Source organism: Desmodus rotundus, chromosome 6 (genome assembly GCF_022682495.2).
Source record: "Desmodus rotundus isolate HL8 chromosome 6, HLdesRot8A.1, whole genome shotgun sequence".
NCBI classification, from domain to species: domain Eukaryota; kingdom Metazoa; phylum Chordata; class Mammalia; order Chiroptera; family Phyllostomidae; genus Desmodus; species Desmodus rotundus.
The window spans coordinates 50,504,609-50,525,572 of NC_071392.1; the positions used below are offsets into that span (position 1 = coordinate 50,504,609).

At 37.2% G+C, this 20,964-nt stretch overlaps 1 protein-coding gene across 1 annotated transcript in view; it reads left to right on the plus strand.

Annotated features, from left to right (window-relative positions):
* The first annotated feature begins 947 nt into the window (after nucleotides 1-947).
* The window catches only part of NME8 (NME/NM23 family member 8), a 50,574-nt gene continuing 30,557 nt past the window's right edge, over nucleotides 948-20,964 (plus strand). The window contains exons 1-8 of the mRNA XM_024557921.4: nucleotides 948-989; nucleotides 1,720-1,759; nucleotides 1,838-1,895; nucleotides 2,084-2,190; nucleotides 4,550-4,621; nucleotides 8,606-8,722; nucleotides 14,841-14,907; nucleotides 16,405-16,478. Of these exons, the coding sequence (XP_024413689.2) occupies nucleotides 1,727-1,759; nucleotides 1,838-1,895; nucleotides 2,084-2,190; nucleotides 4,550-4,621; nucleotides 8,606-8,722; nucleotides 14,841-14,907; nucleotides 16,405-16,478 (528 nt within the window). The 5' untranslated portion in view covers nucleotides 948-989; nucleotides 1,720-1,726. The remainder of the gene's footprint in view (nucleotides 990-1,719; nucleotides 1,760-1,837; nucleotides 1,896-2,083; nucleotides 2,191-4,549; nucleotides 4,622-8,605; nucleotides 8,723-14,840; nucleotides 14,908-16,404; nucleotides 16,479-20,964) is intronic.

The window sequence follows — 20,964 nt, forward strand, 5'->3', positions numbered from 1 at the left end:
TCAAAGCAACTGTGAAAAAATATGTTCAAAGAAAGAAAAAACATTTTTAGATTAATGAAAATATGACATCAATGTCATATCAGATAGGAAATCTCAACAGGAAATGCTAACTATTAAAAATGGTATTGTAAAATTGAAAGATAAAATAACTGAAGTAAAGCATTCATTAGATGGACTCAACACATGAGAAATGGCAAAGATTCAGCAAATTTGAGAAAGATCAGATCCTCTTCTCTGGGTCTTCATACATACTATATTTAGATAGAGGTTGAGTGAATATACAAATGAAGCAAGTGGTAATAAATCTATGACCCAAGAAAATAATTAAATACTATAAATAGCGCTGTGCAGCGCAATGTACAAAAAAAAAAAACACTTTCAACAAATCTTGAAAGATAATGTCAAATATACGCAAGGAGCAAAACATACTATTAGATCTCTTCAGGAATGACATTTCTCATAAGCTACTTGGCATGTATAATTTATGCTCTGTTTTAATAAAATACAATTGCAGTTTCTTATAAATAACATTTTCAGAGTGCACTTGTCCTAGGAAGACCCAAATCAAAATCTCATCGGGTTTATGTTTCAAAGCCTCAACATTCAAGCTTTTTGCAATCAATAGGAGTGATGTTTAAAAACCTAATTTCGTCTATTGTCTTTCATGGAGAGACCAAGACAGAGAGGAGACAGCTGAGGAAGACCGGGAAACAGGTCTTTGTAGTCCCTTCAGGGTAGGGGCACAAGAGGGCGCGATTTTCCTGGCCGTGGGCCAACCGCTCTAACCGCGGTCGGGGTCTGAGTGCCGGGGTGGGGGGCTCGAGGGTCAGAAGGGCCTGAGCAGCCGGCAGGCCGGCAGGAATCGTTGGCTCCCGCCTCCTTCTCCGGGCCACACCCGGGTCCCTCCTCCCGCTGTTTGCGCGGATTAGCGCGGGCAGAAAACGCAGCAGAAGCCCGCCACCCTGCGGCCCTACCTGCGGGGCATTCAGGTACTCCAACTTGGTGGAGCTCATCCCACAAAGTCACAATTGTTGGCAAATGTGGCCGATTTTGATCCTGTGGGGGTGGTTCCTTCCTATTCTTTAAACGTCCCAATCGAGTTTAAAGAAGGTTCTGTTCCCGTAAGGCTTTTTGCAGATTCCATTGTGCTTTGTTGGGATGTAATCTGGTTGTCGGTCACTCCTCTGTTCCACGCTAGTGTCTGCTATCACACACACAGACCACACTTTCAACGTCCCTGAGGCCATTGCATAGGGCATTTGGGCCTCACTGATGTAACAGCTGTGACAGTTTATGTTGTGCTCCACTCGACTGGGGGCCTTGTTCTAAAAATTAAATGTCCTTGGAGAGGGACCCAAGAAAGATCCATGAGCGTTTCCATAGACAGTTAACGTGTGTGACTGAAAATAGAGAGCACTGCATAATATTTCAGGAAAACAAACACAACTGTTTTTAAAAAATTGTAACCCCTAACATATTTAGTTTGCTTCAGGAATCTTGGGAAAGTAAGAAGTTTGGCTGTTGTAAGTAAGTAGGTTTTTAAACAGCATGAAGAGCATTTCAGGGACATTGGAGCCCCTCTTTCTACAGAGGTGGGAGCATATAGCTGATACTGAAGGAAAATTTCTATGGTACATTAAGATGCTTGAATGCATAAGCAGAACATTATTTCAATTTACCTGAAATATTTTCTGTTTTGCTTCCTCTTTCACATGATAGTGGATAAATGGCAGGCAAAAAGCGAGAAGTCCAGTTGCAGGTGGGCATGATGTATCAATAATTCTTCACTTGGTGCATTGGCTCTTGAAGACCTTTTACAGCGCCTTCCTTTTTGCAGGCAGTCATCAATAACCAAAGCCTATGGGATGAGATGTTGCACAACAAAGGCCTAACAGGTACTGGGTTTGCCTCCTTGTCCAGTCACCTGTAGTTTGGCCCGGAACATGGCACCCCAGCACAGAGTATGGCTCCCTACTTCCAGCATAGAGCCCTGCTATGTCCTTTGCCTTTGCCCCTGGGGCAATAGCCCCTGCTATTCTAGAATTTTTGACTATGTTCTTTCATAAATACCATCATCTTCTAGTGATCGATGTTTACCAAGCCTGGTGTGGACCTTGCAAAGCAATGCAAACTTTATTCAGAAAATTGAAAAATGAGCTGAATGAAGATGAAATTCTGCATTTTGTTGTAGTAAGAATTTAATTTCTATTAAACTATTGCTTTCTTGTTATTTTAAGTATTGAAGTATGCTCTCTAAGGATTGTTAACTCTTCAAAATGGACAGTGTTTACTTGGTAGTTTTACTATATGTTTAGTTCATCTGATCTGAGAACTAATGTGATTTTTATTCCATTCCTATACATTGAGGTTATTGACCATGGTTGTGAATGTTAGAAAAGTATAAAAATGGGTATCTGTCTATTGACATGTTTCTTTTCACCTGACCAAATGCAGTGTGTCTCTTAGAACAAGGGCTGCAAATGCTGTTCACTAAACAGCTTTGGGATGGACGCTGGGCATTTATCACATAGTGATTTCCCTTATTTATTTGCCACCCAAATGTGACAAAAAGTTAATTGTATTGATTTTCAATTTATCCACATTAAATTATTAACTATTTAGAGCTTTATTTAATTATTTAATATGGTGGACACTAGGCACAAGTGTCTTTGGAGCACTGAAATGTGGCTGGTGTGCCCGAGGAACTGAACTTTTATTTTTAATTAACTTACTTAAATTTAAAAATATACTCAATTCAGTAACTGTAAAACTTTTAAAGTTGCTTGGGGAAACTTGGGTATGTGAATCTACTTTTTTGACTGTAAATTTTGTGAAATCAAATTAGAGGTCAATTATTTATGGTTAAAATTTAACCCATAAATTGAGATGTACTCTAAGGGTAAAATAAACATGAGATTTTGAAGACTTAGTATGATGAAAAGAATGTGAGATATCTCAATAATGTTGACATTGATCACATGTTAAAATGATCATATTTTGGATATTATTTTATAAGAAATTTGTATTATTAAATATATTATTATATTAGTTTCCCCCATTTCTTTTTAGTTTTTAAATGTGGCTACTAGAAAATTTAAAAGTATAATTGTGGCTCACATTCTACTTCTATTGGACAGAACAGTGTCCGAACCAGCTAGACCTAAGATGCAGAAACAGATAACTGATTACCCATCTTTATTCCTTATCCCTAAAATGCATAATCCCTGATGCAAACATGAAATCTCAACCCAGTGCATGCTCTCAGGTTTTCCATGACCCCTCCCAACCCAGACACTGGGGACGAAATTCCTTACTGACCTTAACTTGTGTTTGTGCATCCCTCCCCTTCTGCAGACACATTGTTTACAGGACCTTTTTTTTAGTTCTACTTTACAAATAAGCAGTATAAAGCTTAGAAACCCACCTCTTATTATTTTTTCTCTTGAAGACAGTAGGTGGCAAAGAAAAAACTAAAGAACCAACAGAGAAAAATTTTTTAAAAATGAAATAGAGGTTGGGGTTGCCTTATGAAAAAAGGGCCCTGTAGTGTTTTAAAAGGCAGCATTACATAACAACCTGCTTTATTTACTCTGAAGAGTCAGAACCACCTGAATGAGGCTGGAATGTGATTCTAAATTTGATCCTTGGCCTGGAAGAAGAACTAATTTTAGAGGACAGAGAATGGTGCCTAAACAGGATCATCACATGCAGTAGACAATACGTTGGTATTAGAAGCTAAAAGGCAGTATCAGGAGGATCTGACAGCTGGCAAATAGATCACAGATGATCGAGCGTCATTAGAACATTCTCATGAATCCTAGTAGCTGTCTGGTTGTGGTAGGAGGGCAGTTTCATGGGCTAGGAACCATGGGGAAATTCCAGTGTCTAAAAGCAAACTGGGGGTCCATGGGGGTAGGCTGACAACAAAGCAGGCCCCCCTATTTACCTGTCAGGCTAGCTGGAAAGGAACTTGAGCAGAGGAAAGCAAGGAAGAAGTCCTTAGGCAGTGAGGTAGTGTAACTGGATGCTGTGTTTCCAGGTGGTCTAGAGTCATGATTTCCCTCCTTGTTTGTTGAATCGAAGTAGGAACAAACCTGGGGTATGTGTGGGGAGGGGATGGTGATGGAGGCTGCCAAGTAGGTGTGGAAGAAAAATTAGACCATTTACATTGTTAGGATCTCATCTCAGCCCAGCTCAGAGCTGTGTGAGATTATGTAATGATGATACCTAATTACTTTTAAATATAATCTTTGCCTTCTGTTCTTTAATATTATAGTTTCTTTCAGCCCCTTTTGTTCTCTCTTTGGGTGGGTGGGTGGTACCTTAAATGTGAACAGCCAGAGGTCAGGCTAAGGCTGACTGACACAGGGCCTGACTTGTCAGTATTTGCAATTTGGTCCTTAAAACAACTATAACACACTAAGAGAATGTTGAGTAAGTATAAAAATAAAAATTATATGTGTATCTGTGTTTTTTGTACATAGTGTATCTAATGACTTGGATATAGTTTCCTTTATTAACATGTGAAAGATTAATGTGTTTTTTCCAGGCAGAGGCTGACAACATTGTGACTTTGCAGCCATTTAGAGATAAATGTGAACCTATTTTTCTTTTTAGTGTTGTAAGTATAATATTTATTGTCTCAAATGTATTATCAGATTCTAATTTATAGTTAAAGAGCAAGTAGCATTGTAAAATTACCACGGAACTTTTTTTGATGATACTAATTGTAGATTTTTTACTTTATCTTTGCTTATTTATTAATATATTTTATAGCCTGACTTCTAGGAGCTACTAATAGATTGAGTGATTAGACTACTATGCACTAAGCTGATTGGGGAAAAGAAAAACAAGTTGTATTAACCTTTCATAAGGAAATAATCAGACATTTGTATGATGAATTATTATTTAAAGGAGTGAAAAATCAGAAATTTCTTAGACATGCAGTAGGAGAGAATTGCTTATAGATATTCACATATACCAATCAAGGAAATAGCTGTATAATCACCATTTTGTAATATCTATCACTTTTATCTCTGTATTTACAAATAAATGGAACGAAGACTGTGTAATCGCCAAAATGTCACTAGTTTTCTATGTATGGAGGAAAATTGCATAATTTCAGTTTTCTTCTTTATACTTACAATGTTTTCCAAATATCCTGTAACAAACACAACAGCTTTAAGAATCAGAAAACCATAATAAGTGCTGTTTTCTAAAAGGCGAGTATACAGTTGAGTGCTAAGCTGTGTGACACAGAGTGTAGCTGCTACACAGACAGCTGGAGAACTGGGATCCTAAGGAAAGGCTTCCCAGAGAGGGCCTGGACTGTTCTTGTGCTGCTGGACACTTCAGTTGTCATTTTTGATAATAAAAATACTTCTAGACATAACTTTTTCCTTCTGGTAAGTACTACTCTTTGCAATTATTTCAAGGAACTGAATTACTGGGTTAATTGAATTGAAAATCGCATTGTAGATCTGCATATGTAGGATTTGATGAGTTAGATGAGGGGTCAGCTAACTATTTTTAGCTTTCCCAGAATGCTGGCGCTGTGTTGGGTCATAGTTTGCTGACCACTGGCCCGAAGGTAGTTTAGTGAACCAGAATGAGTAACTCCATGAAGCAGAAATGGACTTAGACTCATGAAATAGACTAAGAAATGGACTTAGACAATGAGGAGACTGCAGCAGCAGGAGCACTTAGGAGCATGGGAATGAGGAGAAAAGACTGGGTGGGTGAACCACCACGTAGAGTCTAGAGCTCTGGGATGACCATCATCCTGCCAAGTTAGTCAGGTCTGATTAGTAGACTCATGCCCACCCTTCTGATATGGGCCATCCAGTCAATGTTCTTTTATCTGCAATCAATGCCCAAATTATAAGACCATCCCTCCTTTCAGCCATGCATGCTCCATCCCAAAACTCAGAATATTTTTTCCCAGACCCGTTTCTCTAGTGTTCCCCCATCTCTCAAACCCTTTCACTGTGTGACATCTGGAATTGTTATAAGCAATTATCAGACTTCTGAAGCTTTACCCTTGGCCCTGAACTTTTGTTCTACTTTCCTGACTTTCCTTAAGTCTGCATCCTTACTTAGGACATTTTCCCTGCTGCCCAGAAATGGTGACTATTTTCTCAGATTCTTTCTCGAGGCCAGGTGTAGAATTGGTGTTCCTTTACTTGTTACTATAATAACTTTCTTTTCCTTGTGTGTTGGAGGTCCTCTCTATTTGACTCCTCCTCCCCCACCTTATTTCTGTTATTCACTGGCCTTTGGATCAATTGTGTAGATGACTGAAGACGTTGGCATGTGGCTTAAAGTATTCCTTTCACACCAAGTCCTGCCATCACCCTGGGACTTTACACTGACAACCAACCCCCAATCCTGGACTCTTAATTCTTGGCCACCTAACTTTCAACGAAATTTCCTTGCAGTGGACCTCATCCAATCACTCCTGTGCTTTATGGCTCAGACTTTGTTATCACTCACGTTCCTTATCTGTAATCATTAAGAATCTCAATCTGTAATCACAAAACCAGCATTAACCCCTGTTTATTTGTGCAAATAGTTCCACAATGACCCTTTGTATTGGTCAGCATTCTTCGCTGACAACAAATTTATTTCAGCAAATTCCATCAAGAAGGGCTTTTTCAAGGGACATTAGAAAGCTCACAGAATTGTTGGAAAGTTCCTTTCAGTGGGAAATGGTTATTAGAATGTCAGATTTCACTTAAATCTTTCTCAAATGGATTATTTTCTTTGGCCTTTGAATATAATTCTTTCCTTTTAAAATGGAATACTTCTTTTTGATACCATGTCTCTCTATAACTTCTACCCATCTCTCTCTTTTAGTTCTCAGCTAAATTTATCAGAAGAGTTTTTAATTTATTTTTACTCCATTTCTTCTTATCCCATTAACTCCACACCCATTCAGTCTAACTTATGTCTTATTATTCCACCAAAATTCACTATTGCTAATGTATCCTGTTACCAGCTTATTGCTAAATATACCGAATAGTCTTAGGGCTTCATCATACTCTACCTCTCACATGTATTGAATACTGTGACCATGTCTTTCTTTTTGAAACATTTGCTTCGTTTGTGACTTGGTTTTTCTTTTCCCTTCCTAGATGCTACCCTCTCTCCATCTCTTTTGCAGATTTATCCTTCTTTATTCGACTGTTAAATATTGACTTTATCATGTCATGTACCTTTCTTAGAAAATATCCTCTACAGTTTCAGTTGTCTCCTCATATATCAATGGCTCTAGTTTGCATCTTCCGCTAAATCCTCTTCTTGAGCTCCAGACCTGTGTGTCTAACTGGTGGCTTGACATTTTCTCTTGGTTGTCTCAAGGGCATCTCACAATGAACTGATCCAATCCTCCCTCTCCCAGAAAACACGGTTGTCTAGTGTTGCCTCTTCTGGTGAATAACCTCTTAATTTATTCAATTTCTCAAGCCAGAACTGTAAAGTTATCTTAGCAACTTCTCTTTTTAACATCATACCCAATCCAGACCAGAACTTGGACCTGTCGATTTTACCACCCAAGACTCCCTCACACTCATCTCTTCCTTTTCATTCTTTCCATCTCATCACCACTTCCAGAGACTCAGCAACCTTCCCTCTCATCTTCAATTCTAGAATAGGTTCTGATTTGTATATCTTCTGATTCTCCTCTAATCCTTTCTCCACATGGTAGGTGAGATGTTCTTAACAAACAACAGTTCTAATTGTGGTCACTGCCTGTTTAAATATTTTGAAGGCTTCTCAGTGCAGTGAAGATAAAGGCTGCATCCTTCCATGACCACAAGGCTCTGCAGGGTCTGGCTCCCCATGGCTGTGAGCTTCATCTCAGACCTGTCATCCCTCACTTTCTTGGCTGGCCTTCTCATTTGACTTATTCCCTTCTGGCCTTTAGATGCTTTGATCTCTATTTCTTTTGCCTAGAATGCTCTTTCTTCTCCTTTTTGCCTAGTTATCTCTTACCCATACTTCATATTTTACACCAAGAATCACTTCCTGTTATTAATAAATACCTTCTGTGATCAACTTGATCAGGATCCAATTCTTATAGATTCTCCAAGTTCTTTGTTCCTCTTTTGATGGTGCCTGTCATGGTTGTTATTTCATGTGTGTGTGTGTATGTGCCTGTGTTGTGATTTAACTAGGTCAGGTATTGTAGGTCAGGTAGTAATAGGTAAGACTATTATTCCATAACATCATGCCTGGTATAGTGCTACTAACAAGTATTTAGTAAAAATGTGCTGTAATACAGGTAAAAGCACTATAATGTCAGAGATAATTAGGGAGGGTAATATTGGTAGAACTACAAAGACCATTAAAATATAATGCAGGGATGGCCTGTCTTTGGTTGTAGGAGGACAGGCAAACTGCAGGTAGAACTCAAAGAGTGAGGTTTACCAAATGAAGACATAGTTTCACGTCACTGATACCATATTTTAAAATGGCTCATTTCAGTTGTTAAGAAAGGATTGGTGGAGGTGTGGGTCAGAGTGGGTTTACTTAGTTTAGTTGAAGTATTCATTTTTGACTTATCCTGAAAATGAAAGTTTTCTTTGTGCTTTCTTTTCCTTTGTAGAATGGCAAAATTATTGCAAAGATTGAGGGTGCAAATGCACCACTTGTTAACAAAAAAATTATTAACTTGATCAATGAGGAGAGAAAAATTGCAGCAGGTAAAATGGTTCGCCCTCAGGTAATACTTTAGACTGCTGATTATTTTGTTTTAAAAATATTCCATTACATCTTTTTTGTTTGTTTTCCTAAAGCATTTTACCTAATTTTATAACTCTCTAGGTGTCTAAATGTTGCCAAGTTTCTGGGAAGTATTTTGGCAATATGAATCAAAGGCCTTAAAAAACACATATATCCTTTGACTGAACAATTAATTTTTTCTAAGAAGATAATGAGACAAATATAGAAAGAATATTTGTTGCAGTGTTATGAAAAATTTGGAATTAACCCAAATGCTAGCAATAGCCAATAGATTACATAAAATGTCTATAATTTATGTCATAAATTATAAAAATCCATAGTAAGATGTTATTTAGTGTGTTTTAACTCTATATTATTGATGTAGAAAGAGGCCAAGATAGACAAATTTAAGAAAGAGTATACTTAAGAGGATATTTAGAATAAGATCCTGTGTATGTGAAGCATACTACCTATGTAATAAGAAATGAAATATTTTAAAATCATGAAACAAACCATAAGTATATAGAGGTATGAACATAACAGTGCATTGAGCCACATAAAAAAGTGATCAGAAATTTAGGTATATAAATAGGAGCAACTGGTGTTATTGAAATATACATGCATATACATACAAACAACAACAACAACAACAAACCCAAGGGAAATATGAATTTAAGAAATAGAAAGTTGATATTAGCCAAGAGATATTGTAAAATAGAAATGTTGAGAAGATATAAGCCCAAACTTTTATAAGGATTTGCTATAAAAATGTCAGTTTAAATCAGGAAAGGATACACAATTCAATAAACAGGCTTAGAATATTGGTTTACTATTTGTATAAGAAAGTTGTATCATTTTCTCATACATACATAAGTACATTACAAATGAATTAAAGAGCTGAATATGAAGAAGCTAAGTATAAAAGTATTAGGAGAAAATATTGTCAGATCCCTATATTGTCATAGATTGAGGAATGCCTTGTAAGTATAACACAAACCAGAGATATCAAAAAGGAAAAATAGATTTAATTATTTAAAACTTTGAAGTGCACTCAAAATGTAAAGGAAGGCAATGAACTGGGAAACATGTGCTGTGTGTCAGTGTGCTAATATTGACGTTGTATACAAAGTACTTTATTAAGAGCATTAAAAAACATTTTGATGGACAACTGAAAAAATGACAAATGTAAGGAATTTATATCTCTAATGGAGATTTATATCATCCAAGGACATTTTTCTTTACTTTTTTAGGTTTTCTTGTTTTGGGGGGAATCTTCTTCCTTCTCTCTCTCTCTTCCCACACTCCCCACTTTTTAAAAATTAACATTACTAGAAATGATTGGAGAGTTACTGTTTGCTATGATTTGCAAACAGATCTCATTTAATCCTTACAGAAATCTTTTCACCTCCAGCTTTGTTGAGATATAAGTGACAAATAACAGTGTATAGTTTAAGATGTAATGATTTTATATATGTGTATATTACAAAATGATTATCACACCAAGGATAGTTAACATCTGTCACCTCTCATGATTATCTTTTTTCATATAAGAACTTCTAAGATTTCTCTTAGCAATTTTCAAATATAAAATATATCATTTAACTAGAGTCACCATCCTGTATATTATACCCCAGAACTTATCTTAAACTGGAAACTTGTACCCTTTGACTACTTTCACCCAATTCCCCCACTCCCTACCCTCCTTCTCTGGCAACAACCATTCTGTTTTCTGTATCTATGACTTCAGATTTTTAAAGCTTCTACATAGGAGATCATACAGTATTTGTCTTTCTCTGTTTTATTTCACTTAGCATAATGCCCTCAAGGTCCATCCATGTTGTCAAAAATGGTAAAATATCCTTTTTTATGGATGAATAATATTTTATCATATTTATATACCACATTTTCTTTATCCATTCATCCATTTATGGACACTTAGCTTGTTTTCATATCTTGGCTATGGTAAATACAGTTGACACTTGGGTGATGTAGGGGTTAGAGGAAATGACCTTTGCAAAGTTGAAAATCCCCATATAACTTTTGGCTCCTCCCAAACCCAGTCCTACATCTAAGTGGGATTGGTTCTAGAACACCCTGCAGATACCAAAGTCCATTAATGCTCAAGTCCCTTATGTAAAATGGCATAAAGCAATGCACACAGTCAGCTCTCCGCTTCCATGGATTCCCAACCTTGGGCCAAAAGGACTGTTTTGATTTACATTTGAATGCCAAACCCAGGGAGGGATATGGGTGGCCAATGGTATGTTTACTGAAAAAAAAATCTGCCTATAAGTACTCGTGCAGTTCAAATACAGGTTGTTTAAGCGTCAGCTGTAATGCTGCAATGAACATTAGAGTGCAGATAACTTTCTGAGATAGTGATTTAACAGTCGGTCCTAGCAGTCTCTTAAGATTCTTTGTATTTCCTTGGTGTCAGTGGTATCAGTTATAATGTCTGCCCTTTCATTTCGTTTTATTTGAGGTTTCTTTCTTTTTTTCTTCAGAATCTATCTGAAAGGTTTGTGTGTTTCCTTTATTTTTTAAAATAACCAGATTTAGTTTCACTGACTTTTTCTATGTATTTATAGTTTCCATTGTATTTACTTCTGCTCTGATCACTTCCTTCATGTACTAACTTTGGCTTCAGTTGTTCTTGTTCTAGTTTCTTTTTTGTTGTTGTTCTAGTTTCTTGAAGTGTAAAGTTATAATGTTTACTTGAGATTTAAAAAAAATGTAGGCATTTATTGCTGTAACTTCCCTTCTTAGAAATCTTTTGTTGTATTCTTTAAGTTTTAAAAAAATATACTTTATTGATTATGCTATTACAGTTGTCCCATTCCCCTTCCCCTTTATTCCCCTCCACCCTGCACACTACTCCCACCTGCATTCCCTCCCCTTTAGTTCATGTCCATGGGTCATACATATAAGTTCTTTGGCTTCAACATTTCCTATACTATTCTTAACCTCCCCCTGTCTATTTTGTGCCTACCATTTATGCTTCTTATTCCCTGTACCTTTTCCCTCTCGCCGCCTCCCACTCCCCGCGCTGATAACCCTCCATGTGATCTCCATTTCTGTGATTCTGTTCCTGTTCTAGTTGCTTGCTTAGTTTGTTTTTGTTTTTAAGGTTCTGTTGTTAATTGTTGTGAGTTTATTGTCATTTTACTATTCATATTTTTGATCTTCTTTTTCTTAGATAAGTCCCTTCAACATTTCATATAATAAGGGCTTGGTGATGGTGAACTCCTTGAACTTGACCTTATCTAGGAAGCACTTTATCTACCCTTCCATTCTAAATGATAGCTTTGCTGGATAGAGTTATCTTGGATGTAGGTCCTTGCCTTTCATGACTTTGAATACTTCTTGCCAGCCCCTTTTTGCCTGCAAGATTTCTTTTGAGAAATCAGCCGATAGTCTAATGGGAACTCCTTTGTAGGTAACTGTGTCCTTTTCTTTTGCTGCTTTTAAGATTATCTCCTATTTAATCTTAGGTAATGTAATTATGATGTGCCTTGGTGTGTCCTTCTTCGGGTTCAATTTTTTGGGACTCTCTGAGCTTCCTGGACTTCCTGGAAATCTATTTCCTTTGCCAGATTGGGGAAGTTCCCCTTCATTATTTTTCAAATAAGTTTTCAATTTCTTGCTCTTCCTCTTCCTCTTCTGGCACCCTTATGATTTGGATGTTCGAACATTTAAAGGTGTCCTGGAGGTTCCTCAGCCTTTCCTCATATTTTTCAATTCTTATTTCTTCATTCTGTTCTGGTTGAATGTTTCTTTCTTCCTTTGGCTCCACACCATTGCTTTGAGTCCCGGTTTCCTTCTCATCACTGTTGGTTCCTTGTACATTTTCCTTTTTTCCTTTATTTCACTTTTCATAGCCTTCATTTTTTCCTGTATTTTGTGACCATACTCAACCAGTTCCATGAGCTTCCTGATTACCAGTGTTTTGAACTGTGCATCCGATAGGTTGGCTATCTCTTTGTTGCTTAGTTGTATCTTTTCTGGACCTTTGATCTGTTCTTTCATTTGGGCCATTTTTTTTTTTTTTTGTCTTGGACACCTGTTACATAGTAAGGGGCAGAGCCTTATGTGTTCACTACAGTGGGGTAATCCAAGTCACTATGTTGTGGTGCTGTCAGTGGGGAGGGGCCGGAGAGGGAACAGTGCCACTTGCTCTACTCTCTGCCAGCTTTCAGTCATTTCCACCACTACCCACAAGCACATTGGGTCCTTCTGGTGCTGATTCCCAGGTGGGTGGGTTTGTGTACATTCTAGGACCCTGTGGGTGTCTCCAGCGAACTCTCCTGTCAGGTTGGGAGTTTCTCCCCCCCGCCGCAATTCTCACAGGTTTTTTTAGTTAGAGGTTTTGAGGTTTTATTTCCTTGTGCTGTAACGCTGGGTTGCATGGTCTATCTCTCTTCCCAGTTGTTCCTCCCACTTTATCCGCATTCAACTGTCAGACCAACTGCTCCACCAGGCTCCACCAGCTGCCACCTTTCTGTGAGTCCTCTCCGCCCCAGCTGCCCATCTCCACCCCTCTTGCCAGTCTGGATTAATGTTTCTTCTTTAACTCCTTGGTTGTTGGACTTCCATACAGCTCAGTTTTCTGTCATTTCTGGGTTTTTTTGTTTGTTTTTAAATTTGTTGTTTTCCTTCTTTTGGTTGTGCAAGAAGGCACAGTGTGCCTACCTACACCTCCACCTTGGCTAGAAGTTGAACTATATTCTTTACATTGTATTTCCATTTTTATTTGCCTCAGGAGTTTTTTTGTTTTTGTTTTTGTTTTTTATTTATTTTTTAAAATTATTTTATTAGTGTTCAATTACAGTTGTCTGCCTTTTCTCCCCACTCATCTACCCCACCCCAGCCAAACCCACCTCCCTCCCCTGCTTCCACCCTCCCCCTTGATTTTGTCCTTGTGTCCATTATAGTAGCTCCTATAGACCCCTCTCCCCACTATCCCCTCCCCACTCCCCTCTGGCTATTGTTACATTGTTCTTAACTTCAATGTCTCTGGTTATATTTTGTTTGCTTTTTTCTTTTGTTGATTAGGTTCCAGTTAAAGGTGAGATCATATGGTATTTGTCTCTCACCGCCTGGCTTATTTCACTTAGCATAATGCTCTCCAGTTCCATCCACGCTGTTGCAAAGGGTATAAGCTCCTTCTTTCTCTCTGTTGCGTAGAATTCCATTGTGCAAATGTATCATAGTTTTTTGATCCACTCATTTGCTGATGGGCACTTAGGTTGCTTCCAGTACTTGGCTATTGTAAATTGTGCTGCTATGAACATTGGGGTGCATAGGTTCTTTTGGATTGGTGTTTCAGGGTTCTTAAGGTATAATCCCAGCAGTGGAATTGCTGGGTCAAAGGGCAGTTCCATTTTTAGTTTTCTGAGGAAATTCCATGCTGTTTTCCACAGTGGCTGCACCAGTCTCCATTCCCATCAACAATGTACTAGGGTTTTCTTTTCTCTGCATCCTCTCCAACATTTGTTTGTTGATTTGTTTATGTTGGCCACCCTGACTGGTAAGGTGGTACCTCATCGTGGTTTTAATTTGCATCTCTCTGATGGCTAGTGATGCTGAGCGTCTTTTCATGTGTCTCTGGGCCCTCTGTATGTCCTCCTTGGAGAAGTGTCTGTTCAGGTCCTTTGCCCATTTTGTAATTGGGTTGTTTGTCTTCCTGGAGTGGAGTCGTGTGAGTTCTTTATATATTTTGGATATCAGACCCTGTATCATTGGCAAATATGTTTTCCCATACTGTTGGTTCTCTTTTCATTTTAATGCTGTTTTCTTTATGTATTTATTGTTTTCCTACTTGTTAATCTATGCTTCTTATTTTATTCACTGTGCTCTTCAAAAGTTATAAAGTTCTTTGTTTTTAATCATTTTCATACAACATATATGCATCATTTCTGATAGTCCTCCTACCCCAACTGTTTTAAATATTCTTTATCTATTTTAATGGAAAGCTTGAGAAAAGTAGTGTTAGATAAATGCAGGCACATATCTCATTTGTCTTTTATCCCTTAGATTATAAATATTTATTATAAACAAAGTTTCTAAAAACTCACTATCACATTAAAATATAACTGTTCTATTTGCATTTTCTTCTATAGTATCATGAAATTGCATTTGTAGACTCAGATGCAGAAGATACTGGGGAAGCATCCAATGAAAATGTTGGTAAGTAACTTTAAAGTAATGGCAGAGGATTTGTGTACATGAATGTTCATTACAACATCACTTAAAGCAGCAAAGAGCTCAAAATGACATCAATATTAATTGATAAGGAACTGGTAGGATAAATGATGATTTGTACAATACTAGACTTAGCTATTAAAATGAAACCTCTTATAAGTGAGATCATATGGTATTTGTCTTTCACCACCTGGCTCATTTCACTTAGTATAATGCTCTCCAGTTCCATCCATGCTGTTGTGAAAGGTAGGGGTTCCCTCTTTCTTCCTGCTGTGTAGTATTCCATTATGTAAATGTACCCGCTTTTTGATCCACTCATTTACTGATGGGCACTTATGCTGTTTCTGGCACTTGGCTATTGTAAATGATGCTGCTACAAATAAATGAGCAAAATAGAACCAGAGACATGGAAATAAAGAACAAACTGACAGTGACCAGAGGGGCTGGGGGAGGGGGGTAATGGGGGAAAGAAGAAGGAAGTAGCAAGTCAAGGAATATGAACAGAGGACCCATGGGCATGGACAGTGGGGATTAACTGTGCGTGGGGGGTGGGATGGGGCAGGGGAGAGCAATGAGGAAAAAGGTGAAACAACTGTAATTGAACAATAAAAATAAAGATAAAAAATAAAATCGTACTAATTTATAGAACATAAAGAAAAAAAGAAAGAAACCTCTTTTGCTTTCCTCCCATTTCTCTTTGGTTTCTATGCCTAGAACCTTTCAGAGGTTACCCAGGCAGGACCACAGGTAATTCATCTGGACAACAGCTTTCTCTTATTTTATCCTTCAACTTTTGAAAATAATCACTTTCTTGATGACCTACACTTCCAATTTACTTTACAGTTAATAATTTCCTGGGTTCTCTGGATGGTCTATGTGGGTGTATGAGTGTACTTTCTATTCTACTTAGGGAGTAGAGGTAAAATATCTAAGAATATGTAGATAAATATGGATAAATCCACAGTGGTAAATCCATTAGTGTGTGATGTTTGCTTGCATTTGAAACTCCACTCACAAATAATACCGAACTGAATGGGTCATGGGTGTGATTCTTAATTTATGTGAATCGTATTAAAGTAACTGGTGCTTGCTTTCTTTTCCTTCCTTCCTTCTTCCCTCCCTCCCTCCCTCCCTTCCTTCTTCCCTTCCTTCCTTCCTCTCTCTTTCTCTCTTTCTTTCATCTCTGTTTCTTTCTCCCCTTCCTTCTTTCCTTGCTTCCTTGCTTGCTTGCTTCCTTCCTTTTTTCTTTCTTTGGGTATTGACTACAAACTCTTGTGAGTGTTTTTCTTGTATGCAAACATGAAAGTGCACTTTGGTTCTAAATAGAAACTCTTTGGTAGTTGAAATACCATAATATGAACAAAGCTGTCAGTTGACAAAAATTCAGTGGACATTAGTAGTTTACATTTTTAATTGCCCAAACCTTGATTATCTAGACTTTGTACCAAGAAAATAAAATTTGTATATTTATTTTTTTCCTAGACAAACTATACAGTATCGTTATTATCAAACCCAAGGCTGTGACTACTGGGAAAACTATAGAAATTAAAGAAAAAGTAAGTAATATTTTGCCATAATAGTTTAAATTAGTTGAAAAATAACAACCCCTTAATCGTCAATTTAGAGACAACCTTATAATTTAGAGTAAAATAGAACATAATGAACTTCTGGTGCCTCCAATGGCTTTGAACAGTTTGTCTTTACAAAAGCTAGACCAGGAGTGTCAAACTCATTTTCACCGGGGGCCACGTCAGCCTCACAGTTGCCTTCCAAGGGCCAAATGTAGAGCTCCTTGACCCTAGTTAAGGAGTAGTTACATTCATACAGTCCAAAAATTATATTCAGCCCTTTGAAGGCAACTGAAGCTCTGACGTGGCTCCTCTTGAAAATGAATTTGACACCCCTGGTCTAGACCTACTCAAGTGTCTTTACTTAAATAACTCTGCTCTACCAGCATCAAATATAAATGACAAAAATTATAGTTATTTTTTTTAAGTAAGGGTTTATTTGAGCCAAACAAAGGACATGCTTGGAAACAAGATCTCAATGGATTGAGAAAAGTGCTTCCAAAACTGTAGTTCTTACACTGGATTGTAGCAAATGTTTGTCATGTTGAGTAATTAGCAATTAATATGTGTTAACTATTGTATAACAAATGTGTTATAGGCTCACATTAGCTTGCTTTATTTCCCTGTATGTTGTTACAAGTGTATGATTCCTTTTATATACATGATAGCCTAAGGACCCTTTTAATGTTTTGCTTTAGAGCATTCTAATGCAAAGGTCAGCAGACATTTTCTTTATTTTTTATTATTTTATTGTTGTTCAAGTACAGTTTTCTGCATTTTCCCCCCACAACTCCACCCCACCCCAGCCATCCCCACTTTCCTCCCCTAATTCCACCCCCCATTGGTTTTGTACATATGTCTTTTATAGTGTTCCTGAAAACCCTGACCCCTTTCCCCCATTATCCCCTCCCACCTCCCCTCTTATTGCTGTGAAATTGTTCTTAATTTTAATGTCTCTGGTTATATTTTCCTGCTTGTTTGTTTTGTTGATTAGATTCCACTTAGGTGAGATCATATGGTATTTGTCTTTCACCACCTGACTTATTTCACTTAGTATAATGCTCTCCAGTTCCATTCATACCATCCCAAGGGTAGGAGCTCCTTCTTTCTTTCTGCTGCATAGTATTCCATCATGTGAATGTACCATAGTTTTTTGATCCACTCACTTACTGATGGGTACTTAGGTTGCTTCCAGCACTTGGCTATTGTAAATTATGCTGCTATGAACATTGGGGTGTATAGGTTCTTTTGAATTGGTGCTTCAGGGTTCGTAGGATATAATCCTAGCAGTGGAATTGCTGGGTCAAAAGGCAGTTCCATTTTTAGTTTTCTCAGGAAATTCCATACTATTTTCTATAGTGGCTGCACCCATCTGCAATCCCATCAACAGTGCACTAGGGCTCCCTTTTCTCTATATCCTCTCCAACACTTGTTGTTTGTTGCTTTGTTTATGATGGTCATTCTCACTGGTGTGAAGTGGTAACTCTTTGTGGTTTTAATTAGCATCTCTCTGGTAGCTAGCCATGCTGAGCATCTTTTCATATGACTCTGGACCCTTTGTATGACCCTTCTTTAGAGAAGTATCTGTTTAAGTCCTTTGCCCATTTTTAATTGTTTTTTTTGTCTTCCTAGAGTGGAGTTGTATGAATTTTTTATATATTTTGGAGATCAAACCCTTGTCTGAGGTATCCTTGGCAAATATGTTTTCCCAAAGGTTGGTTCTCTTTTCATTTTAATGCTGTTCTCTTTAGCCATGCACAAGCTTTTTACTTTGATGAGATCTCATTTGTTTATTCTTTCCTTTATGTCCCTTGCTCTAGGGGACATCTCCGTGAAAATATTGCCACATAGAATATCTGAGATTTTCCTGCCTATGTTCTCCTGAAAGACTTTTATGATGTCACAACTTATATTTAAGTCTTTTATCCACATTGAATTTATTTTTGTATATAGTGTAAGTTGGTGATCATGTTTCATTTTTTTTGCATGTAGCTGTCCAGCTCTCCCAACACCATTTGTTGAAGAAGCTATTTTTATTCCTTTTATGCTTCTGTCCCCTTTGTCAAATATTAGTGGACCATAGAGAATTGAGTTTATTTCTGGGCTCTCTATTCTGTTCCATTGGTCTGTGTGGCTGTTCTTATGCCAGTAGCAGGCTTTTTTTGATTGCAGTGGCCTTGTAATACAGTTTGGTATCAGGTATTGTGATCCCTCCTACTTTGTTCTTCTTTCTCAAAATTGCTGTAGTTATTTGGGGTCGTTTATGGTTCCATATAATTTTTTGAAGTGCTTGTTCTGTATCTGTGAAATATGCCATTGGTACTTTAATATGGATTGCATTTTATCTATAAATTGCTTTGGGTAGTATGGACATTTTGATGATATTAACATCAAAATGTTAATTCTTCCAATCCATGAACATGATACATGCTTCCATTTGTTTGTATCTTACTTAATTTCTTTCTTCAGTGTTGTGTAGTTTTCTGAGTACAGGTCTTTTACCTCCTTGGTTAGGTTTATTCCTAGGTACTTTATTTTTCTTGTTATACCAAATGGGATATTTTTCCTGATTTCTGTTTCTGATATTTCATTGTTGGTACACAAAAATGCCTTTGATTTCTGAATATTGACTTTGTATCCCACTGTTTTGCCAAATTCACTTATTAAGTTGAGTAGTTTTTTGGTGGAGTCTATAAGATTTTCTATGTATACTATCATGTCATCTGCAAACAATGACAGTTTCGTTTCCTCCTTTCCAATTTGGATGTCTTTTATTTCTTTTTCTTGTCTGATTGCTGTGGCTAGGACTTCCAATACTATGGTGAATAGGAGTGGTGAAAGAGGTCATCCTTGTCTTATTCCTTATCTTAGTGGGAAAGGTTTTAGTTTTTGCGCCTTGAGTATTATGTTATCTGTATGTCTCTTGTATATGGCCTTTATTATGTTGAGTAATGCTCCTTCTATTCCCATTTTGCTGAGTGTTTTTATCACAAATGGGTGCTGTACCTTATCAAATGCTTTTTCTGCATCTATTGATATGATCATGTGATTTTTGTCTTTCCTTTTGTTTATGTGATATATTACATTTATTGATTTGTGAATATTGTACCATCCTTGCATCCCTGGGATGAATCCCACTTGATCACGGTGTATAATCTTTTTAATATATTTCTAGATGCAGTTTGCCCATATTTTGTTGTGGATTTTAGTGTCTATGTTCATTAGCAACATTGGCCTGTAGTTTTCTTTCTTTGTTATGTCTTTACCTGGTTTTGGAAGTAGGATGATGCTGGCTTCATAAAAAGAGTTTGGGAATCTTCCTTTTTCTTGAATTTTTTGGAATAGTCTATGAATGATAGAAGTTATCTCTTCCTTAAATGTTTTGTAAAATTCTCCTGTGAAACCATCTGGTCCAGGGCTGTTGTGTGTTGGGAATTTTGATTACTGCTTCAATTTCGTCAGCTGTTATTGGTCTGAGCAGGCTTTTGCTTCTTCATTCAGTTTTGGAAGATTATATTTTTCTAGAAATTTGTCCATTTCACCTAAGTTTTCACTTTTCTTGGCATATAGTTCTTTGTAGTAATTTCTTACAATCCTTTATATTTTGGTGGTATCAGTTGTAGTCTCTCCTCTTTCATTTTTGATTGTGATTATTTGGGTCCTATCTCTTTTCTTCTGGATAAGTCTGCTTAAAGGCTTCTTGAATTTGTTTATCTTTTCAAAGAACTAGCTCCTGGATTTATTGATCCTTAGAATTGTGCTTTTAGTCTCTATGTCACTTAATTGTGCTCTGATCTTGATTATTTCCTTCTTTGTACTTGCTCTGGATTGCCTTTGTTGTTCCTCCAGTTCTTGTAGGTGTAGGGTTAGGTTGTTTATTTGAAATGTTTCTATTTTTTTAGGTATGCCTGTATAGCTATGCACTTCCCTCTCAGAACTGCCTTCACTGTGTCCCATAAATTTTGGATTGTTGTGAGTTCATTTTCATTTGTTTCCAGAAACTTTTTGATTTCTTCCTTGATCTCAGTCTTGACCCATCCATTGTTTAATAGCATGGTATTCAATCTCCATGAGTTTGAGTGTTTTATAGTTTTTTCTTTGAGGTTGGTTTCTAGTTTCAGTCCCTTGTGGTCAGCGAAAATGCTTGGTATGATTTTGATTTTCTTGAATTTGTTGAGGCTTGCTTTGCGTCCTATCATGTGGTCTATCTTTGAAAATATTCTATGTGCATTTGAAAAGCATGTGTATTTTGCTTTTTTGATATGAAAGGTTCTGTATATATCAGTTAAGTGCATTTGATCTGGGACATTGTTCAATGCCACAGAATCTTTGCTGATATTTTGTTTGGAAGATCTATCCATCTTTGACAGTGGGGTGTTAAAAACCCCTAGTATAATTGTGTTGCTGTCAATATCTTTCTTGAAGTCCTCCAAGATTTTCCTTATATATTTGGGTGCTCCTATGTTCGGTGCAT